The following is a 25,334-nucleotide window of genomic DNA, read 5'->3' on the forward strand; positions in this document are numbered from 1 at the left end:
ATCTTTCCCTTCCCATCCCCCATAGGTTTAAATTCCTTGGAGAAAATATAACTCTGAAACCGTCAGTGGGAATATTCATCACAATGAACCCCGGTTATGCTGGTCGAACAGAACTGCCAGAGAACCTTAAAGCTCTGTTTAGGCAAGTCATACTTAACATTCAAATGGCTATGTGCTTTAATTGATACTAGTAATGTGTGATAATTAGACAACAGTGTTCCGAATGATTTATCACCTATAGGTCACTTTCACCTATAGGTTGCAAGCCTACTTTTCCTCCTTGATTAGACTATTCATTTAATGACTCCCCTTCCCTACTCACCCACAGCATCTCCCCTTCTCCTTTGGTCCACATGCATTGCATCTCTCCTCCGTTCTCCATGCTGGCGCTTTGTCATACCTGTTCCAAAGCGCTGCCCCGCACTTTCATTGCTGCTCGAGCGTGGACCTGTAGAGGAAGACTCCACTACTGGGCAGCACCAGGGAACAGGAATGACTGAAAGCACTAGAATGAGGAAGAGAGGAGAGATCAAGAAGGATAAGGAGGGGAAGGGGAGATGATGGATGATGGAATAGGTGCATAAGTAGACAGGCAGACTCGCATACAAATCACCCCTCCCCTTCGACTTTTGACCTTAAAAAAGGTCACATTTTGCAACCTATATGCAAACATATACAGTATCCCCCCCCCCCCCCCCCTCGATATTCAGCTAGTGGCAGTCAACGTTTTTTTAAATGCTGATCGTCGCTGGCTAAATTAGTCCCTGATATTCAGTGCTGGGTCATGTCTGTGAACTGGCACTGAATATTGGGGGAAAAATGTTGGCAGGCAGGCTGCTGGATCTTATGTGGGCACTGATGATGATCATCCGGGCCCACATAAGAAAGTTATACAGGCCCTGGCTGAATATTGGACCGAGTCCTGCATTAAGAAAGGTTTCCCCCTTTCCTGCCCCCCTCCTGGCATCCCCCAACAACAGCCCCCTCCCTGGGGCGACCCCCCCTCCACAACAGCCTCCTCTCAAGTGGCACCCCCATACCCTAGTTAGCCCCACCCCAGGGGCCTACCTGATCTCCCTAGTGGTCCAGTGGGGCATCGGGGGCAGAACTGAAGCCCCCTTGCTCCTGCCTCTAGCGCAGCTTCTCAGAATGGCTGCTGTGACCTCATGGCATCCTTCTGATACTGGGGGGGGGGGGGGGGGGGGGGATGCCAGGAGGGGGGCAGGAAGGGTGAAAACATAAGAAGGTGAATTAAGCTGTCCTAAATTCATCTGCTTAACTTACACGGGCCTTGGCTGAATATTGACACCTTCACAGCTAACAATAACTTCTCAAGCAACTGAAGAAATTAGCTAATTATTTTGCATCAATTTGATAATACTTTCATTGTGACCTATTAAAATTGAATTTTAATGATATTCTAGTTGATAGAAACTGGTCTTCATTTGACCTTATTTCAGGTTCATAACTAGTCCCTTATATCAATAGAATATCTTAATCGAACTATCCAATAGACACTTTTCCTTTTTATTTACTGAAAGATATTCCTAAACAAGCTCTAGACTTGGATGGTCCTATTTGTAAATACCTCATTAAAAACTGGATGGTTTTCTGAATCTATGGGGAAAATATTAACTCCAATTCCAAAACAGATTAATGGAGATTTATAACAGACTTCTAATTATTGACTGATTGCAAGCATTCTATTTTTTACTAAATTAACAGAATTTATAGTTAGTTCTCAGTTAACATCTTTTTCATGATTACCAGTATTGGTTTAGAACTTTTCACTAAAACTTTGCTATTAACTTTAACATCAGAAATTAAACAATCTTTATATGCCAGAGAAAATATGACAATTCGATATTTCAGCTGCATTCAACACTGTGAATCATGTTTTATTGTAAAATTTACTTTCCTTCTTCTGATTATCAAATGCTGTTCTTAAATGATTTGAATTGTTTCTTACTCAAAGATCTTATTCAGTACTAAAAGATAATTAGTTATCAACTTTTTGTCATTCTCCTTGTGGAGTCCCTCAGGGCTCTCCCCTGTCTCCTGTTACGGGTGGTACAAAATTCAGCGGCTAGGTTGATATTCAGATGTTCAAAATATGACAAAGTTTCTCCACTGTTGACTAGGTTACACTGGCTTCCATTTTGAAAAGTTAAATTCAAGGTGTTATGTCTTGTATTTAAATGTCTCTACTGTTTTTGTTCGGCTGACCATGTGAACAGCTTTAAGCTACTAAAAAGCATAATATCATCAAGATCATGTAATTGGTTAATATTGGCATTTCTGTTTTAAGTCCCTATTCTCCAGATTTTATTTTTCTGCAGTTCGTCTGTGGAATGATTTACCTTCTGATTTGCATTCTCTACCAAATTTGTTTGCTTTTAGAAAGGTTTTAAAAACACATTTGTTTTCCAATTAATTAGTTTTGCATTTGTATTAGTTTTATTTTTAAAAATTTGATGTTATATCCTGATGAAATACATCAGTATCTTTTATTGTATTCACCAGGCATATAATAATATAATTAGTGAAGGGAGTACATCAATCAGATATTCAGTTATGCTCAGCTTCACTTTACTAGATTCTCCATTAATATATAGTATATGAAGATCTAATCAGGCGATTTTCTTATTATGGGATCATCAGATCATCGAGTGTGCTTCCGTTTTGGCTAGACTGAGCCATGCAGTTTTCTAGGGGCATCACCGCAATCCTCATTGATCCTCAATTAATCTTTTTTTACAAAAGTTTTTAAGCTCATATTTTTCTAAGTTTCAATTTCATAATAAATATCAATTGTTTTTCTTTAGAAATAGTAACATATACATAGTAACATAGTAGATGACGGCAGAAAAAGACCTGCACGGTCCATCCAGTCTGCCCAACAAGACAACTCATGTGTGCTACTTTTTGTGTATACCCTACTTTGATTTGTACCTGTGCTCTTCAGGGCTCAGACCGTATAAGTCTGCCCAGCACTAGCCCCGCCTCCCAACCACCGGCTCTGGCATAGACGTAAGCCTTCTCAGCTTTACTCTGCTTTAAGCTTTACTCAGCTTTAGTATAGTTCATCCTGGAGACCCGTTTCCACCGACATAGGTCTATGTTTCGCTGTACGCTGTGTCAAGGTAGTCTCCTATGAAATAAATCAGAGATACTGTCAGGATATATAAACTCATTCTCCATCCATACATCCTTAAGCATGAAAAAAGCCTAACAGATACTAAACCTTTTTCCTCATCGCGGCTTTCTAAAATGGCCGCTATTACATTAGACAGAAGTATTTGTAGAGTAAAACAGCCGTGGCGTCAATCCCATATCCGGTCTGAAACAGCTGATAGAACATAAGCACCCTTACGTAAACAGTCACTCAAATCAACGTAGTCCATTCAATTTCACGGTTTAAACCGTGAGGTTCAATACTCTTTAAGGTATAAATCCAAAACTGTTCTCTGTAGTTCAATAGCTTCTCCATACTACCACCCTCCCACCCCACTATGACCTGATCAATTATTCTCCATCGATTATCAGTTATACTATGATGACAATCTGTCCAGTGTTGGACCAAAGGTGCTTCAATCTTATTAGTAGATATCCTTGACTTATGCTCTGTTAATCGTGTTCTTATAGGTCTCATACTTCGTCCAACATATATTTTATCACAAGGCATTGACACTGGCCGCATTGAATATGATTAGAAAATTCTTGCGTATTGGTACAATAGCATCTTTTCCATGATAGCATTTCATCAATATTTCTGGAACGTGTAAAGGCAATCAGTGGTTTTTCCGAGAATATAGTGTCCAGCTGTAACACATGCCAATGCAACATAATACTTTGAGTTATATCTTTCACTAGTGAGGAGTAAGGCAACACACATACTACTCGACTCTGCTCTTCTGTACTATTATAACTCAATAATAGATCTCTTTGAGCATAACGTGCTCTCAGATAAGCCCTGCGTACCAACTTCACCTCACCTGTATAGGTGAGAGACAGGAAGAGTCGGGTGGATGAGGGGCAGGGTGATATGCATGGAGATAGGAGGGTGACAAAGCAGTACAATTTTATGGTTTATAATGGGCTAGAAAACCCAGATCTTTAAGTCCTGTCTGGTGGGTCATCCACCCGACTCTTCCTGTCTCTCACCTATCCACCCTCATCCTGTTAGACTGTCACTGAAATGCTTTGATGTTTCACTTATATATACTGTCATCTACCAACATTTGCTTATTTCCAATCTGACGAAGAAGGGCAACCTTCAAAAGCTAATCAAGAAATGTATCAAATTACGTCCAATAAAAAAAGGTATCATCTTATTTTCTTTTCCATGTTTTATTTCTATTGATTACCTTTAAAAGTGGACTAACACGGCTACCACACCTCCCTTCTCTGGACTATCTCTGCTTTGTTTTGCTGCGCATAAGTCGTTAATTAAACAGGTCTAGCTCAAAACATCTTAGTTTTAGTTCTGGATGTTTTGGTTTTGTTCCATTGTGGCAGAAAAACATCCAAGTGTTGGGAATGCCCTAATCCCACCCCCAACACGCCCCCTTGTGACTTGGACACAGTGCAGATGAACTGCGTAGATAAACGTTTGCAAAATAGGTTTTGAAAATAGTGATTTGAATATTTTGGCAAGCAAAACATCCAAATGCTGCTTTATGCCACATTTTATACGTTTTTCTCTTTTGGAAATGAGCCCATGATATCTTTGATTCTGGAGCAAGTGATTGAATAAAATGAGAAACTGAATTGTAATTGTATAAGATGAGAAACTGCACTAGGATTGGATGGATAGGAAAAAATAATTGTGACTAGATAATGAGAAACTGTGTTGCAATTGGATAAAATGAGAAACTATACTGTGATTGCATGGATAGGAAGGAAGGAAGCATTGTGATTGAATAAAATGAAAAACTGTACTGGGCTTTTCCTCCAGGAACATGTCCAAACCTTTTTTTAAACCCAGATATGTTAACCACTGTTACTATATCCTCTGGCAACAAGTTCCAAAGCTTAACTATTCATTGAGTGAAAAAATATTCATTGAGTGAAAAAATATTTCTGCCTACTTGTTTTAAAAGTATTTCCATGTAACTTCATTGAGTGTTCTCTATCTAGTCTTTGTACCTTTTTGAAAAAGTAAAAAATCTAGGAGGGATCTAGTGAAGCTTGAAGAATGGTTCAGAAATTGGCAACTAAAATTTAATCCTAGAAAATGCAGGGTCATGCACTTGGATTGCAAAAATCAAAGGGAAATGGTAGGGGTGAAGTACTTCTGTGTACAAAAGAAGAGTGGGACTTAGGGGGTGATCACTGATGATCTTAAGGTGGCCAAACAGGTAGAAAAGGTGACTGTCAAACCCAGAAGGATATTCAGGTGCATAGAGAAATGGCTAGCAGGAAAAAACAGGTGATAGTGCCCTTTTATAAGTATCTGATGAGGTCCCATTTAGAATACTGTGTGCAATTCTGGAGACCGCACCTTCAATAAGATATAAATAGGATGGAGTCGGTCCAGAGGGCAGCTACAAAATTAGTCTGTGGTCTCTCTCATAAAGCATATAGGGACAGACTTATAGACCTCAATATGTATACTTTGGAAGAAAGGCGGGAGAGAGGGGATATGATAGAGACATTTAAATACCTATGTGGCATTAATGTACAGAAGGTAAGCCTCTTTCAAATGAAGGACATAGGATAAAGTTAGGAAATTATAGGCTCAGGAATAATCTAAGAAAATACTTTCTTTCAAAGATAGCAACAAAGAAGGCATTAATATTTCTGTTGAAGCTCTGAGGCAGCAGGTTGCATGAGATAAAGTATTCTGGGCTATGCCGAGCCCAAGAAGGAATAACACTAAAGACTTCATGGCTCTTTAGATCATCCTGTACCACATGTTCATTCTCCTGCTGGTACAGCAAACACATGGAATAAAGTTGCATCACAGCGAAGCCAAGTACATGACCCAGCATTTTCCATTGAAAGGCTTTTAGTGCCTTTTCATATTACACTTGTCTGTAATAAAAGCCAGTCTTTGGCCAGTTCTGCTGTTCTTCATGGTAGAATTTTGTTGACTTAGTTTTTATCAAGTGAGCTTTTACTCATGATTGTATATAGTGTTGATAATTTACTAAATTTTATATGTGAAAGATATAGGAGTTTTGAATTGCTCTGTGCTTACTTACAGCATGTTCCCCTCTGCTGAACCACATACTGTGCTGAGAACAATTTTGCAGAACAAAATTGTTAATTCTTTTTAAATTCTGTATTTTTTTTTCAGACCCTGTGCTATGGTTGTCCCTGATATTGAACTGATCTGTGAGATAATGCTTGTTGCGGAGGGGTTCCTAGATGCACGACTATTAGCCCAGAAGTTCATTACTTTATATACTCTATGTAGTGAACTTCTTTCTAAACAGGTAAGCGTCAGCTAAACACATGGTCAAATTTTAGAGAGTTATAATAGGCACGGGTTCAGATTTTCATGTCATTTAATTAGAAATTAGAGATGGTGGGGAAGGGGTGCAGGGGAAGGGGAAGCATCATGAATTAATATTTTTGAACTGCTATGATTCTTCCTTTCACATCTTGGGCAATTATTACTGTACAACCTCTTTCCTATACTGACTTAAATTTGCAATAATTTCCACGTTAACTTGCTCTTTTCAAGTATTATGACCGCCTAACTTTTGTAACCTGGTTCAATAAATTATATGAATTTATCTTCAGATAATTGTACTGTAAACCTCTTTTTGATACCTAGTTTCATTACACACCGAGTTAGAAATTGTGTACTGCCTTTTTCTTCATATTTAAACCACATTGAACTGAATAATGAAATTCGGATAATGTGGGATACAAGTACCAATAAATAAACAAATGAAAGTTCTTAAGATTCTTCCAATAGTGCTTGATTGGTTGGTGTAGGGGTCTGCTGATGAAAGCATTCAAAAGCAAGGATGTCCAGATCTTATGGAAGCATGGATTTCTATTTGTTAGGACTTGAAATGAGTACAGACAACTCTGAAACTTTTATGTACAGAAAGGCAGATGCATATGAAGCTGATTTTGCATAGGATGCCTAGATTGCGGACATCTAGTGCTGGGACATCCAGATTGGGGCATTCAGAATTTCCTGAAAGCTCTATTAAGTGCAAACCCTCTTGTAAAATACACATAAGGACGCTGGCAAATATATTTGTTGGCATGGACAGCAGGACCATTGTGTAAAATCTGTAATAAAATATATAAAAAAATAATTGCCAATAAATTAATTTTATTTATTAGCATGCCAGCATAAAAGAGAGAAAATACAGAGCATGTAATAAGGGTTGTACCCAGTGGTGTGCTGGAGCCGGCTCGCACCGGCTCGCAAGAGCCGCTTGTTAAATTTTGACAGCTCTTGCGAGCCGGTTGTTGTTGGGGGCGAGCCGGCTCCATTAGGGGAGGTAAGCATGGCAGGAGGGCGCCATCACAGGCCATGCTTACCTCCCCTGCCGCTCCGAAGCATGTCCAACGATGTCCTTCGCCCCCACCCTCCCCTCTCGCTCCCCTCCGTCTTTTTTTTAATTACCTCCGTCGAAGCGCCGCCATTTAAAGCCCTCCTGCGTGCTGGCCGTCTCCAGGGCTTCCCCTGCTTCATTCGGATGATGTTCGTGCCTTAGTCCTGCCTTCGCGAAAAAAGGAAATGACGTCAGAATGAAGGCGGGACTAAGGCACGAACATCATCCGAATGAAGCAGGGGAAGCCCTGGAGACGGCCAGCACGCAGGAGGGCTTTAAATGGCGGCGCTTCGACGGAGGTAATTAAAAAAAAAAGACGGAGGGGAGCGAGAGGGGAGGGTGGGGGCGAAGGACATCGTTGGACATGCTTCGGAGCGGCAGGGGAGGGAGGAGAATCGCTGGATGGGTAGAGAGGGGCAGGGGAGAGACCTACTGGGCATGGGTGGGTAGAGGGAGGCAGGGGAGAGACCTGCTGAGCATGGGTGGGTAGAGGGGGGCAGGGAAGAGACCTGCTGGGCATGGGTGGGTAAAGGGGGGCAGGGGAGAGACTTGCTGGGCATGGATGAGCAGAGGGAGGCAGGGGAGAGACTTGCTGGGCATGGATGGGCAGAGGGGGCAGGGGAGAGAATTGCTGGGCATGGATGGGCAGAGGGGGGCAGGGGAGAAAACTGCTGGGCATGGATGGGCAGAGGGAGGCAAGGGAGGAGAACAGCTGGGCATGGATGGGCAGAGGGGGGCAGGGGAGAGAACTGCTGGGCATGGATGGGCAGAGGGAGGCAAGGGAGGAGAACAGCTGGGCATGGATGGGCAGAGGGGGGCAGGGGAGAGAACTGCTGGGCATGGATGGGCAGAGAGAGGCAGGGGAGAGAATTGCTGGCCATGGATGGGCAGAGGGAGGCAGGGGAGAGATTTGCTAGCCATGGATGGGCAGAGGGAAGCAGGGGAGAGAATTGCTGGGCATGGATGGGCAGAGGAGAGAATTGCTGGGCAGAGGGGGCAGGGGAGAGAAGAGAATTGCTGGGTATGGATGGATAGAGAGGGGCAGGGGAGAGAGGAGAGTTTCAGGACATGGATGGCGGGAAGAGCAAGAGAAATTCTGGACATGGATGGAGGGGAGGGAAGGGAAGGGAGAGAGAAGAAATGCTGGACATGGAGGGAAGATAGAGGAAGGAGATTAGATGAGGGAAAAGGAAGTGAGGAGAGAAACTGCACATGGATGGAGAAAATAGGCAGAAGCTGGATCCACTGTACAGTCAAGTATGCGGAGGACCAGAAATGAAGAAGAAAGGAGGAAAGAAAAGAAATAAATGGAAAGGAAGCCCTGGAAACGGAGTCAAGGGAACAGATAGAGAGCAGCAGAATCAGATACTGAACCAGCATGATCAGAGAAACAAAGTCACCAGACAACAAAGGTAGAAAAAAAAAATAATTTTATTTTCATTATAGTGTTTGGAATATGTCCACTTTGAGAATCAGGTGCTGAACATTAAAAGTTTATGTTTATTTACTTATTTATGGCATTTTATCCCATATTAAACATGAATTAGATTGGAACCTGGGATCATTTAATTTTTTTTCCTGGAGAGAGTAATGTGTTGGCTGCTGCCCCCCCCCCCCCCCCCCGGGTATAGCCAGCTGTGCAATTTCTTTTGGGGGGGGGGCGCAGAGGTGGGTGGGAGGCGCAGGGGTGGACGGGGGGCGCCGAGGTGGACCGGGGAGAGAGCCTGTTAAAAATTTACCAGCACACCACTGGTTGTACCACTGTAATTTTCTCTCGTTAAGACAAAGAACCAGAGATCAATTTTGTAGCATTTTTAGATAATAGTGCTTCTATTGGCTACTAATAATTACACTAAGACTAATTACAGAAAATTCCTAAGTTATCTGCCGTTTCTCTCTCATACTATGACAGAAACCAAATCATCTTACTTTCTCACATCATTTCTGTCTGCACCTGATTTCTCTTAATTGCTCTATCCTTGGATTGTATACAAAAACAAGTATAAGATAAGGGAAAAGTCTATTATCTTTTATTTTTCCTACATGACAGCTCAGATTAACCCTTCTGTTAATTTCCTCTGAAGTCAGCATTCACAATTAAGTTCACACATATGCACACCTTAACAAAACACATTCCAAAAATGAGCAGTATCAGTCAGGGCTTTGCAGATATAAGCACTGTGAAGTGCTAAACTAGCAACGTACACATGTCTTTGCCTTCATTTACATGTACGTGCTGAATTTCAAAAGACTTGCATATAGAAGAGGAGCCTGTTAAGCAGCTGAGTGAAATAACTATTTTATAGAAATTGTAGGTGGTGTTAGATACCACTGAGATCCATACAAGGAAGTAGCTGACACGCATGTATAAATGCTGATGGGGAACATTCTAAAAAAATATTTATGTATTGCCATTGTAAATGTATAGTTTTTGGCCCAAACCACATCTATAATACCGACCCCTAATATTTCTGCATCCCCCATCATCTACATGTGTAAATAGCTACACTGTCAGATCAATATTGGCATATGTAAATGTTGCACAACTTTCTAAAATGACCTCCTGTAACAGCGTGTTTTTGTATCCATTAAAAAATGCTTAGTCTATTTGCCCTTTACATAACAAAACTGTAGGAATTTTTTTTTCAGTTTGAAAGAATGCATACAGTAATCATGAGGAACGTGGCCTAATTTGTCATCTTCACTTTTCATGTATAAGTGGCCCCAGTTATTACTCACTGAGAAGAACAAAAGGTTTTACTAGTCATAATCTAGCCTACAGGACAAGAGCTAGTCTGGATGTCTTCAGCAGTACAACAGATTAGTTTCATTGCTACTGTAATTTATTTTAGTTTCAGAATTTATATTCTGCTAAATCCAAACAAGGCAGATAAAAAAGCAATAAGTCTGTACAGTTAACCCATTAGTGCCGAATATTCCCATAATAAGCCATATGGGAACAAACTGATTGGTTCCCATATGGGAACATTGGGCACTAATGGGTTAAAACAAACAAAAAAGCCAGTATATAAAGTAACAAAATAACCTCAAAATAAACAATTAAAAACAAATGAATTACAAGGCGCTACATAAATATTATATCACAAAAAACGTTCTTCCTTTAAAATATTTAATTTCTTTTATTACAATACATATATCACATAAAACCACTTATGCTGTGTAAGTTCCGGAACTTGCCCAGTCACACCCTTCACTTCACCACCCATTCACATAAACCTTGTGTGGGCACATTTCTATATATCCATAATCTGTGTACATGCTCCCCAATTGTTGTTTCCTCAATTTCAAATCTTCCACTTGTGTCTTAGATATCGTCCTTAAAGGTTCAAATTATAGTCCTTATAAATCATAAAAATCTTCTAAATCACATCAAGCAGGAGCACAAAGTCTCTCCAGCACTCTTCTTGGAGTAGTGTTAGTTCAGCAGAGTGAATCAGTGCAGTGTGTCAAGGGCTTCCTGGAATTTACATACTGTTTCCAGACTTTAAGCACCTTCTAACTCTTCACACCTTCTCTCTTTTGTTCCTCGATGCGAGACCGCATTTCGAACACTCCTTCTTCAGGAGGAACATTTCCCTTAGGAATCATGAGTCCAGCACAGGACCCTCTGTGAGCGTCTCAGCAACTTAAATGTCAATACATAACAAAAGAGAGAAGGTGTGAAGAGTTAGAAGGTGCTTAAAGTCTGGAAACAGTATGTAAATTCCAGGAAGCCCTTGACACACTGCACTGATTCACTCTGCTGAACTAACACTACTCCAAGAAGAGTGCTGGAGAGACTTTGTTGTGAACACTGTGCTCCTGCTTGATGTGATTTAGAAGATTTTTATGATTTATAAGGACTATAATTTGAACCTTTAAGGACGATATCTAAGACACAAGTGGAAGATTTGAAATTGAGGAAACAACAATTGGGGAGCATGTACACAGATTATGGATATATAGAAATGTGCCCACACAAGGTTTATGTGAATGGGTGGTGAAGTGAAGGGTGTGACTGGGCAAGTTCCGGAACTTACACAGCATAAGTGGTTTTATGTGATATATGTATTGTAATAAAAGAAATTAAATATTTTAAAGGAAGAACGTTTTTTGTGATATAGTTTTGGGATCTGTTCTTCTAGTTTAAATATTTATCCCCAGTAATATATATGCTACATAAATATTGCCATACTGGGACAGACCAAAGGTCCCTAAAGGCCAGCATTCTGTTTCCAACAGTGGCCTATCCAGGTCACAAATACCTGGCAAGATCCCAAAAAAGTACAAAACATTTTATACTGCTTATCCCAGAAATAGTGAATTTTCCCCAAGTCCAATTTAATAATAGTCTATAGACTTTTCCTTTAGGAAGCCGTCCAAACCTTTTTTAAACTCCGCTAAGCTAACTGCTTTTATTACATACTCTGGCAACGAATTCCAGAGTTTAATTACATGTTGAGTGAAGAAACATTTAAATTTACTACTTTGCAGCTTCATCGCATGCCCCCTAGTCCTAGTATTTTTAGAAAGAGTAAACAGATGCTTCACATCTACCCATTCCACTCCACTCATTATTTTATTGACCTCTATCATATCTCCCCTCAGCCGCCTTTTCTCTAAGCTGAAGAGCCCTAGCCACTTTAATTTTTCCTCATAGGGAAGTCGTCCCATCCCCTTTATCATTTTTGTCGCACTTCTCTGTACCTTTCCTAATTCCACTATAACTTTTTTGAGATGCAGCAACCAGAATTGAACTCAATATTCGAGGTGCAATCGCACCATGGAGCGATACAAAGGCATTATAACATCCTCATTTTTGTTTTCCATTCCTTTCCTTATAATACCTAACATTCTATTTGCTTTCTTAGCCGCAGCAGCACACTGAGCAGAAGGTTTCAACGTATCATCAATGACGACACCTAGATCCCTTTCTTGTTCTGTGACTCCTAACGTGGAACCTTGCATGACGTAGCTATAATTCAGATTCCTCTTTCCCACATGCATCACTTTGCACTTGCTCACATTAAACGTCATCTGCCATTTAGACATCCAGTCTCCCAGTCTCGTAAGGTCTTCTTGTAATTTTTCACAATCCTCCCGCGATTTAACAACTTTGAATAACTTTGTGTTGTCAGCAAATTTAATTACCTCACTAGTTACTCCCATCTCTAGGTCATTTATAAATGTTAAAAAGCAGCGGTCCCAGCACAGACCCCTGGGAAACCCCACTAACTACCCTTCTCCATTGAGAATACTGATTATTTAACCCTACTCTCTGTTTTCTATCTTTTAACCAGTTTTTAATCCAGAATAGGACAGTACGTCATATCCCATGACTCTCCAATTTCCTCTGGAGTCTTTCATGAGATACTTTGTCAAACGCCTTCTGAAAATCCAGATAAACAATATCAACCGACTCGCCTTTATCCACATGTTTGTTCACCCCTTCAAAGAAATGTAATAGATTGGTGAGGCAAGATTTCCCTTCACTAAATCCATGTTGGCTTTGTCTCATTAATCCATGCTTTTGAATATGATGTGTAATTTTGTTCTTTATAATAGTCTCTACCGTTTTACCCGACACCGAGGTCAGACTCACCGGTCTAAAATTTCCCGGATCTCCTCTGGAACCTTTTTTAGACATCGTTGTTACATTGGCCACCCTCCAATCTTCTGGTACCATGCCCTATTTAGAATATTGTGTGCAATTCTGGAGACTGTACCTACAAAAAGATATAAACAAGGTGGAGTCGGTCCAAAGGTCAGCGTCAAAATTGGTCAGTGGTCTCTGTCATAAAGCATAAAGGGACAGGCGTCTAGACCTCAACATGTATACTCTGGAAGAAAGGCGGGAGAGAGGGGATATGATAGAGACTTTTAAATACCTCCGTGGCATTAATATACAGGAGGTGAGCCTTTTTCAAATGAAGGAAATGAAGATATAACATAATTAGAAAAGGTACAGATAAGGGCGACAAAAATGAAAAAGGGGATGAGACGACTACCCTATGAGGAAAGACTAAAGAGGCTATGGCTCTTTAACTTGGAGAAAAGACAACTGAGGGGAGATATGATAAGAGGTCTATGGATAAAGTTAAGAGGAAATATGCTCAGGAGTAATCTAAGAAAACTCTTTCACAGAAAGGGTGATGGATGTGTGGAATGGCCTCCCGGTGGAGGTGGTGGAAACAAGGATTATACCTGAATTTAAGAAAGCAAGGGACATCACTAGGGATCTCTTAGGGAAAGGAGGAGTTATAGCGGTTACTGAGGATGGGCAGACTGGATGGGCCATTTGGCCCTTATCTGCCATCCTACAACTAGGTTAAGGTATGCATAAGGGGTCAAGGTGTATTCTAAAACTGCACCTAAAGTTAGGTGCGGTTTGTATAATATGCCTAAGCAGAAAATTTTTTCGGTGCCAATTTTTCAGGGGCAATATTTAGAATCTAGCCCAATATTTCTGAAATAACCAAGTCTTGGGATGCCTTTGAAACAACTGATATGAATCTAAGGTTCAAATTCTTTCAGCAAATTCAATCTATAGTCGAGGGCCTCTATATTTGACAACTTTCTCAAAGTTCAACTTGTAATACAAATTTTTTAACAGAAATAAAATGAAACTTCATAGAGGATACAGATGTGGTAAAACAAATGGTTGAATCCAGTAACAAGTTCAACAAATAGGCAAGAGTGGTACTATGAAGGATTAAAAAAATTAAGTAATTTAAACATAACATGGTCAGAAAAAGGAGCCAATAAAGACAAATTAAAAAAGGTATCGCATACTCCCATTTTTTCTTATCCAACATCATCTTTGCAGAAATATGCTAAATCACTTAGAGGCATATTTTCAAAGCACTTAGCCTCCCAAAGTTCCATAGAAACCTATGGAACTTAGCCTCCCAAAGTGCTTTGAAAATATGCCTCTTAGTAAACCTCAGATAAATGACATTGGAGTCATCTAGCTTCATCAGTATGGTAGTCTAGAAAAAAAATCTGAAGTAATCTTCTTTTTTTTTAATTATTTTATTTATTCATTTTATATTACATTTATGTCCAATACATAAATGGGAAAGAAAAGAGAAAATATCAATTAAAACAAACATTAAGGAAAAATATCATCTTTGTTAGTCCACAATTGGGGGATCCAAGATCAGGAAAACAATCTCAAAGAAAATAAGAAAAACACTGAATGGTTAATCTTACAATTCATATTTTCAGAGGGAGGAAGGTTAATCGGTAATTGCAGCCGGTACAGTGGTAACTTAAAGGAAGTTGCTGCAGAGGGTTCTTCATCTGTTCTTTTAACTCCACAAACTCTTGTAATTTCCTGGGTTCAACAAATAAGTAATCAGGAAATAAAACACTTACAAGGGAATCGCTCTAGGAAGGTCCCACCCAGGGCAATGATTCTTGGATTAAAAGCCAAGAGTTCACACCTCCTAGTCTGCAATTACCTTGATATGTCAGGAAATATATTTATCTTTGAACCCAAAAAAACTATCAGCCATATGTCGGAAATACAATTTCAAAACATTGTTCCTATCTAAATCAAAGGCAAAAGTCACTAATAATATAACTCTATATACAGGGTATTTTAGGAAAATTTATCTTTCTCAAGTTATTTTTCCTTAATTGGTTCTCCAGAAGTTCCAATTTTTTACCAGAAACATAACTTGTCCTTCATTACCAGATTAACTGATTTTCATAGAGAAACCATTTCCGAAATCAAAGTCTTTATTTTTTTATCTTGGACTTCCACTTTGTTAGATAAGTATTGCTATAATCACATATTTATTCCTAAAAAATTTTTGACATCTGAAGAAGAGAGTTATTCACACTCTGCAGCACTTCCCATAGTGCGTCCATTGTGACATTGTTTGGGTTCACCAGGTCCAATTTCTCCACAGAAACTGCTCCAGATATCTTCGGGGGGAAGAGCTCACTCTCCAATCCCCCAGTTGGTTTATTATCCGGAGTCAATGCTGCACCAGGACTTCCTCGGATCGCGTGAAAATCCTAACCCACTTCGGGCATTTCCACTGTCGACCTCCATAGCGAAGCGTTACTGTTTCCGGGTCTTGGAGAGGTCATGCCAACAGGGGGACTCAAAGTCACTCCCTCTCCACTGAGATTCGGCAATAAAGCCTTGCTGTTCTCCGAAGCAGGAACCGATATCCCCGACGTTATGACCCCGAATCTCTCCAAAGTAGACTGAGAAGTGGTGGGAACCCCAGCCGTGTTCGAGGAGGGCAACACCATGGCTTTGCCTTTCTTCTTCCCCATTCTCTGGGGAGCGCGCCTACTTCTTCAGGTATTCTGGTGTAAAACGGGAACTCAATTAACGTACATCCTCCCTCGACGCCATCTTGGATCCTCCAGTTTGGGACACTCTTTGTCTGGTTTCTCCTCAGAGGCCTGTCTGATATGGGTAACCCTTCAGCATAGCCCTCTGAGTCATTGAAACACGGAAGCCCCTCCACCACTTACAAGGTGGTGTCCCTTCGGAGGGGCTGAAGTAATCTTCTGATGTTACACTTGCCGTAACACACAAAACTGCTCAAAATGTTTTCTTCACCAACACCTCTACCTGTGCTTTAATGATAAATCATAATCCAGTGCTATATCCAGGACAAGCCAAAAGGTGGTCAATGAAATCGATGTCCCATATATTAGGATCCCTGAATCAGAGAGGTTGACAGAGGCAGGTGTCACCTGATAGACTAACCAATTAAGTCACCCTTTTACTAAGTCGCGCGCTAAAATTGGGCATACGCTATACATTAGAGATGCCAATGCATTTCCATGGGCGTCTCTAACATTTAGTGTGCACCCAATTTTAACGTGTGCTAAAAATGTGAGCGTACCTTAGTAAAAGACCCCCTTAATGAGCTTTTGCGTATTAGAGTCCACTTTGTTGGATGCATGAAATGAAATTTAGTACATGGGTACATATAGGAAAGATGCACTGGAGATGGAGACGAGCACAAGGTAAAATATTGGAAAGTGCTGGGTAAAATGTGGAAAGGAAGAGATAATGGCTGCCTACTTCAGTTAACTAACAGCTGTGATGGGTGACGGAGAACAAAGACAGGATATTCTCAGAGTAATTAAGTCAATTCACACCTCATTGAGCCCTGAACAGTGGACTCTACAACCTTTAGGCCCCAATAATCAGGGTTATTAGAATTCCTCCCCAATGCTAAGCGGGCAGCGTGCCAAACAAGATTGCTGCTCTGTGGCAAACCCTATGCCAGCTCGGAGCTGGTGTTAGGGTTTCCCAGGGCATTAGGGAGGAATGGGGAGACCCTGTTTAGCATGCATTTACATGCTTCCAGGCCCCCAACCCCTCCCCCAAACACAAGGTTTTGGAGGTCCGATGGAACCCAGGCCCCCACCCTGAGCACTTCCCCCCCCCCCCCCCAGGCACACAAACCGAATGCCCTGGGGGTCCAGTACGATGCACAACTGGGGGGTCCTGACATGACCTGACCCCCCGCCCCCCGGAAGGCTAGCCCTGGTGGTCTAGCGATAGGGAAGGTCCCACACAATCCAACCCTATCCCCTGGTACCTTTAAGTTGGAGGAGGAGGGACTACCAATCCCTCCTCCTCTGTGAGTGCCACTTCTAACTGGCAGCATCCTGGTATGTACTGGGTGAGACTTAACTTCCATATAAGGGTTGGGTTGGTGGGAGGGTGGGGTTATGTGCTTGGGACAGTGAGGGGTCTTGGGGGTTCACTAGGTCTCCAGGCCCTTTTGTTTGTTGGGATGGGGGACCTGGAAGTCCAGGTTTGACAGGCCTGGGAGAAAATCCTGGACCTATCAAACCTGTTCTGCAGAAGAATTATGCCTTGAGCACATGCCCAGGCACAAGTCCCCCTATGATCTACACTAATAACGTGCATAAATTTGCATCATTGCAACAAATGACAACACCCTGGCTCACACAAAAGAGTAGTGTGACCAGCGAGGCACTTCCAAAGACAACAGGAGGACGGAGATATGGAGGAAAAACTTATAATGTCCGACACGGCATCATGTTTCGGCAAAGTGCCTGCCTCAGGGGTCTACAATAAGCAAAACATCAAAATATAAAACAATAAAATTTTAAACAAGATGTTCTATATAATAAAACCATGCATACATATATAGAAATAGGTAAAAGTGCATAAGTGTTTAAATTTTCAATTCTATGAATAGTAATAGAAAGATATACATAAACATAAAAAATGTATAAATATGAAAATTCAAAAAGTAAACATGGTGATATAAAAAGATAAAAAATACATTTAAGTCAAGATGGAAAAGTAAAAAAAAAAAAAAAAAAAAAAATATATATATATATATATATATATATATATATATATATATATCCAGTGCAATCCACTTAAGTTCAAGGGTCTGGGACCAAAGAAATACATGCAGTTAACCGGAGCGTGCACTTAACCGTTGTGACCCAAAGAAGCTTGACATCTGATAAACAAATGTACAGTACTGTTTATTATACATACAGTATACAGTCTCCATTAACTGACGTTAGGCTTACTTGAAGTAATCAGTCATAGTCCTCCGTACACTATTGTGTCTGTGAGCTCCATAGACTACGTTTGCCAGCCGGTAAAAACTGTCATAGTACTGACATCCAGTGGCCTCCAGATAGGACCGCACGGTGTTGAGACTCTCCAGCACTCTTGCAAAAGTGACAGGAGGTTGTTGAATTTCATCAGCATGTGCCATGCTGCTCATTTCATCATCTGTTTCATCATCAGCCGTTGCCTGCGTGTTTCGATTATATGGGTTTCCCTGCCCCTTCACCAGGACGTCCTGCGAGGACGCCCTCAGGAAAACTTGGGTGCCCCGTTCGATTATGCCCCTCTTGCTCTCCTTAACCAGTTGTCAAGTCTGGGACCGGGACTGAGACCTGAACCATAGGGTGCCACAGTATAGAGCCTTTTCTAAAATACACGCAGGAAAGCACGTGTATGTACTGGCTGTGTGCAGTGGGAGTACTCATTTTGCATATGCAGCATTTAAAACATCAATGGAAACAACTCATCAAAATACATATCTAAGGGGAAGTTATTAACAAGGGCTACCATTTAGATGTGTTATTTTACTGTTAACCGTAGTCATTAGTTACTTGGTCTCATTGAATAAAATAGGACCTGTGCTAAATAGCACAAGTTAGTGGTAAAATGACACGTTTTAATGATAGCCCGATCCCCCCCCCCACCCACCACCAAGTGTACATATATAAGTGGACATTTTAGAACCTAGACACAATGTGTGCCATAAATCTACAGGTCTAAATTCTCCCAATTAAGTACAGCGCTCACATTTATTTAGCACTATCCATTTTGAAGTGAGAAGAAACACTGGGGGATTAAGGGCTCAAGCTCCCTTAATCCCTTCTGTAGAGTGTTGGCCAAACTGAGCTCTTTTACAAAACTTAAATGTCCTCAGAAGAATCTATAAATCCCCATGTTGATCTTATAGCTCATAGGGATGGATTCCCCTTCTGAAATAGGGGATACACATGTGATCTTTAGACCTCCCCACCCTACTTCCACCCAAAATATATCCTGTTGTCATATGCATATATTGCAGATTTACACGTGTAAATTGTGGCTTTCTAAAATCTGTTTTTTTATGTGCCTCTGAAATACTTGTGTAAATGCCAGTATTTTCAGATGCAAATCACTAATAGCGCTAAAATAACCACCCTAATGTACTTATAGATTAGTCAACATTAAGAAAAAAAATTAAAGAAACTTAATCTTGCAGATTTTCTACCAGTGTTCGTTTTTATTTTTAAGATCAGCACTATAAACCTTTATTTCTTATTTACATGCTATATAATTTACTATAGCATTCAATAAAATAATAATGAGGTTTGAGTTACCTCTTGTTGTAAATAATCAAATGATTTTTGCCTATTGATCTTAGAAGTTCTAAATTACTTGTCCACTTCTACGCCCCTCCCTTCTATGTTGAGAGAAATGAATGAGCCTCCGCTGACCATGAAATTTTCAGGTTAATGATTAAAGGTATTCAGGCTTACAATTATCTCCATCAAAAGTTAATTAACACTGACCACTAAAAAGCCTTCATGCCAAAATTAATATAGTACGTAAATTAATTTAGAAAAAAGAATCAATTATGTCCTTATACTATAAAATACGGTTTACTAGATTATGGCTAGGCTTTTGGGAAAGTACCTGAAATTATGTGATAACTGGATGAATGTGTTACAAGTACCAGTGCCTTATCTTTGCAGCCAATTAAAAGAAATTAAAAAAAATTTGTGGAACTAGATTTTCTAAGTGACATTCTTTAGGGGTCAAAGCTTATCTTTAGTGGAATTAACTGGGATTTGTATTATGCTCTCCATTTCCCTTCTCATTATGTTACAGATGCCAGCTAGGTCCCATATTTCCAAATAAGTGTAGCACCTGTGCTATATAGCATGTGTATTTTGAGCCTTAATGGTAGTGTCCTCTAGAGAGGATGTGAGTGTGCTTAAGAACTGTGTGTCAGTTTTGAGTTGTATTTCAGTGTGGGCAGTGTAACCACATCCTCCAGCAAACAGATTCCACAGCTTAGTTTCTCAAAAAGCACAATTTGTTTTCATTCTGTTACTGTTAGTTTCTTGGACTGTCCCCTTGTTTTAATATTATTTTAAAAGTTAAACAACTGTTCCCTTTTTATCTTTTTCACCCCACTCATGGTTTTATAAATTCTATCATATCTATTCCCAGTTTCTCTTTTCCAAACTGAAGAGCCTTGTCACTAAATGCCTAGCCACCCGCCTGGGGTTACACTGCGGCCACTTACTGTATAACCCTAGTAGCGCTCTAGAAATGTTTAGTAGTAGTAGGATCTATCCCCAGGACAGCTCAGGTTTGCCTGCACCTGCCACTTGTTCTGTACACTAGCACCCTCCTCCTACCGACTGGGTCACAGTCGCCTCTGGGCGAGTCTCTCATTCTCAGATTACCCCCAGTGATTTCTAGGTTACTGGGAGGCCACAATCCCAGTGGTCCCACAGTTTTTTTTTTTGTTACATTTGTACCCCGCGCTTTCCCACTCATGGCAGGCTCAATGCGGCTTACATGGGGGCAATGGAGGGTTAAGTGACTTGCCCAGAGTCACAAGGAGCTGCCTGTGCCTGAAGTAGGAATTGAACTCAGTTCCCCAGGACCAGAGTCCACCACCCTAATCACCAGGCCACTCCTCCAGTTCCCAGAAAGCACTCACAGACCCAACACACAAACCACTAGGATTCTTTATCAGTCCAGACAAAGAGGCATAAACTAAATTGTTTATTGTCTTTAAAAATTGAACAGTGTACAAAAAAAATGTGCAAATAGCAAACAACAAACAGGTCACTGAAATATGAATCAATTATAATCCTAACTAAACATTTGTTTACTTTCTAAAAAGTATCTTGGGAGATCAGGACATATAGCTGCTCACCAGTTATCAAATATAACTATTTTACAGGGCTTCAGCAAAGAACTTTCTATTTCTCTTCTCCCAAGCTAAAATCGGGGAAAAAGACAGTACAATCCAAAAAAAAATAAATACCCCCCCCCCCCGGCCAATCAGAGCCCAGTCAACAAGTTTTAAATGAAAGCTGGTTACATCACTATGACATTTCCTTTATCTTTATCTGTGTGCTAACTAAAAGAAAGAAAGGTCAGTACTTTGTAACTTCTTAACATTACATGCACCACCTGCTGGCCAAACTAGAGAAATGCACTTCAAGAATTAATAACGGCAGTTTTACAGGCTTAAAGCACACTGTTCTGTCACAAGCCTGTTTAGCCTTTCTTTATAAGGGAGGTGGGGAGGTGGTTTATCTCCAGTATCTGAACCTTTTCTGGCTCCACTGGCTCCTTTTGGAGATGGGGGTAACCAGAACTGCACACATTACAAAAGCATGGCCTAAGCATATCACACACCCTAGGCAAATCTTCAGCTGTGTTGCCCCCTCTCCCTCTTCTCCCCCTGCTCCATAGTCGAACATTTCTATTACAGCTGATGAGCATCTCCTCTTCTCCTCTAATTTCCCCTACTCAATTTGGCATACTTCTCATCTCACTTGCCCTAACTCCACCTCACATCCAGCATCTCCCCCCCCCCCCCCCTTCCCTTCTCACTGCTGGGCTTGCCACAGCCATCCCCCTACCTCCTCCTGGGTTGGCCCAAAGATTAAACAAGCAATTGCCCTGCACAGGCTCCGTAAATACATCTGTATGCTGAAGCACTGCTTTGTCTCACCCTCTTCCAAGGCTGACTTCCTATAGCAAGGGTGGGCAGGCAAGACAAAGCGGCACTTTAGTGCAGGCCTGTGCTTTTTTAATCTTCCACCTGGCCTGGGAGGAAGTAGAGGGGTGGCAGCAAGGGCAAGCCCGTCAGCAAGAAGAGAAATGGGGGAAGGCTCTGGTGTATACGGAGATACGCTGCTACTCCCTTAAATTCTGCAGTCCTGGCGTAAAGGGGGGGCTCTTCGGAGGGAGAGGGATATATAATGATTGACCTTTGGGAGGAGCATCTGCTGTGGGGGAATATGTCATGGGTAGGACTTTGGGAGGAGGATGTGTCTTTAAGGGGCATTGGGGAGTAGGGAGGTAACTCATGCCAGGACACTTTAAGAAGTGGCTGGAGAGCATCAGGGTCCAGCTTAGCAGTTTGGTGCTCCTGGGTAGTATGAATAGCGTAATTTGCAAGGTTGATCGCAAGCTGCATTATACATATACTGTGGGAGTGATTAACTTGTCGAATTCTGTTTGTGACTCCTGTGGTAAATTGAGGTACAGCATAAGCCCAAATTTTACCACACTTTAATAACTACTCTCCACCCCTAAGAACCTATCAGGTTCATTTTCGAAAGAGAAGGATGCCCATCTTTCGACACAAATCAGAAGATGGGCGTCCTTCTCACAGGGTCGCCCAAATCAGTATAATTGCAAGCCGATTTTGGACGTCCCCAACTGCTTTCCATCGCAGGGATGACCAAAGTTCCATAATGGGGAAAAAAAAGGTCATCCCTGACGAGCACTTGGACGACTTTACCTGGTCCTGTTTTTCTTATGACCAAGGCACAAAAAGGTGCCCGAACTGACCAGATGACCACCGGAGAGAATCGGGGATGACCTCCCCTTACTCCCCCAGTTGTCACTAACCCCACCCTCAAAAAAATCTTTAAAAATATTTTGTGCCAGCCTCTATGCCAGCCTCAAATGTCATATTCAGGTCCATCAGCAGTATGCAGGTCCCTGGAGCAGTTTTAGTGGGTGCAGTGCACTTCAGGCAGGCGGACCCAGGCCCTTCTACCCCCCTACCTGTTACACTTGTGATGGTAAATGTGAGCCCTCCAAAACCCACCACAAACCCACTTTACTCATATCTAGGTGCCCCCCTTCACCCGTAAGGGCTATGGTAATGGTGTACAGTTATGGGTAGTGGATTTTGGGGGGCTCAGCACACAAGGTAAGGGAGCTGTGTACCTGGGAGCAATTTCTGAAGTCCAGTGCAGTGCCCTCTAGGGTACCCGGTTGGTGTCTTGGCATGTCAGGGGGAGCAGTGCACTATGAATGCTGGCTCCTCCCACGACCGTATTATTGAAACAAAAGATGGATGTCCATCCTGTTTCGATAATACGGGTTTCCCCATCCCTCCATTGGGACGTTTTGCTAGGACATCTTCAGCAAAACTTGGGCATCCCTTTCGATTATGCCCCTCTATGTGTCTTTATTAAATAATCATGCAAATCCTGAAGAAATTGTGTCTACATTGAATTTGAGATGATATGCTGTCTTGGAAGTAGACATAAATGTTAACATGTAAATCATAACTTTCAACTGCCCACCACTCAAACCCCTCCCCTGAATACTCCTACTCCAATTGCACCCTTAAGTTATTTTATGAGCTAAAATTGTTTATAAAATTGCCTCCAATATGTTCTGGTAACACATGGCTGCAAAGATACATACAGTAAAGTCAGAATGATGCTTGTCTTCAGCTTCCATTGCATTTACCTTTTAGTATTGCAATTATTGTACATTTTTCTTACATTTGCAAAAACCCGAATCACTACTATCACTTTAAATCTTAGGATCATTATGATTGGGGACTTCGAGCAGTAAAATCTGTCCTAGTTGTAGCTGGATCTTTGAAACGGGGTGACAAGAACAGACCTGAAGATCAGGTACATCCAATGATATATATACTATAATTGAATAACAGAGAAACTAATGACTGTTACATATACTGTATTTATTCAGCTCTTCAAAAATCATTTTGCTTTGTGAACCTTGTGTCAGAAGGCATTCTACCAAGATATGTGAAATTTTGGAAGGATATCTCCAGTGTGAATTTGTAATTAGAAGCAGTGTCATGGCTGATTGATAAATGTTTTGGACCATAGCTGTGAGGGTCAGGCTTGATTAGTGATAACTGGTATGTAATGGTGTTATATAATGGAATAAGGAGGATTTCTGATATTACATACATGATAATGGGATGCATAGAGCACCCAAGTTAGAATGATGGAGGTTTTCATTTTACTTTTATTTGTCAGTTCAATTAGTCTTTGCTTGGAATGGTGTAATAGTCATTCCTGGGATGCTTTCAGTCTAAGGCCTAGGTTAATTGATGGCTATCACCTTTGCAAGGTGCTTGAACTCTTGTGACCCTGAGAGATGAACTTGTTGCAGGTAATGACATTTCTGCAAAGCCACTGGGTTACCTATTTTCTAGATGATATAAAAGATATTTGGATTGTAGTTCCGGTGTTTATAAATAAAATGTAAATATTGATACTATATCATAACCAATGCTTGTATAGTTTTTAACCAAAGCTCTCACTATTCTTTCTGGCTCTGCAGTTCTGTGGGAAATTGGTGAGGCTAGAGGATGGGCAAGAATTATATAGAACTGGGAAAATCCAGAGGGGTTTGTTATTGAATCCACTTTGGCTTTAATTGATAGTCTTTTCAGGCCTTAATACACCACCCTTCCCCAGGTATTGTTCATTGTTTGCACTTTAACATTGGGGTCCTTTTACTAAGTCATGCTAAAAAGTGGTCAGTGGTAGTTTTAGCGCATGGGTTTCTTATGTGCTCTGTCCATTTTTTAGCGCGACTCAATGGTCGAATTTCTATTTCTGCCATCAATGGCCACTTGCTAATTTCTGCGTTAGTGAGTGGCCATTACTGCCTGAACCACCTGTTTAGAAAGCAGTAAGGGATCGCACAATACTCATGTAGTAATAGGGCAGCACATGGCAATGTGCCCATACTGCCCGATTACCGCCGGGAACGCCTACTCCCCACCCTGCACTAGAAAATAAAAATTATTTTCTAGTGCGGGAAATGGCATGCTGCAAAACCAGAACTACCGCTGAGTGCCTCGGTGTGCCTGGCTGTAGTGCTGTTTTGCCGCATTCTTACCTAGGTGATAGCCTTACAGCACCTTCATAAAAGGAACCCATTTACCATTGTGGTGGTGCTCTCACAAGCACCTTTCCTGAGGTTTGTGTTTTCTTTTTTTTCTTTCATGAGTCTTTAACATTTTTACAATCATCCATCAACTCATTTCAGTCTAACAGCGAACATCTTACCTTGCCTTTGCTCCTTTTGCAATGTCCCCTCCTCTTTCCCTACCATTCCTCCCCGCCCTCCCCGCCCTCCCCCCCAACAACCCTGCAATTTTAAGATAATATTCTAATCATCTTAAAATAAAGATGTAATGCTGGACCAATCACACTCTAATGTTCAAATAATCTGATCATCTATTA

The 25,334-nt window shown here is 41.2% G+C and overlaps 1 protein-coding gene across 1 annotated transcript in view; it reads left to right on the forward strand.

Annotated features, from left to right (window-relative positions):
* DNAH11 (dynein axonemal heavy chain 11) overlaps positions 1-25,334 on the forward strand; it is a 708,797-nt gene that overhangs the window by 264,548 nt on the left and 418,915 nt on the right. Inside the window, exons 33-35 of the mRNA XM_030201723.1 lie at positions 26-142; positions 6,302-6,440; positions 23,652-23,744. Of these exons, the coding sequence (XP_030057583.1) occupies positions 26-142; positions 6,302-6,440; positions 23,652-23,744 (349 nt within the window). The remainder of the gene's footprint in view (positions 1-25; positions 143-6,301; positions 6,441-23,651; positions 23,745-25,334) is intronic.

Source organism: Microcaecilia unicolor, chromosome 1 (genome assembly GCF_901765095.1).
Source record: "Microcaecilia unicolor chromosome 1, aMicUni1.1, whole genome shotgun sequence".
NCBI classification, from domain to species: domain Eukaryota; kingdom Metazoa; phylum Chordata; class Amphibia; order Gymnophiona; family Siphonopidae; genus Microcaecilia; species Microcaecilia unicolor.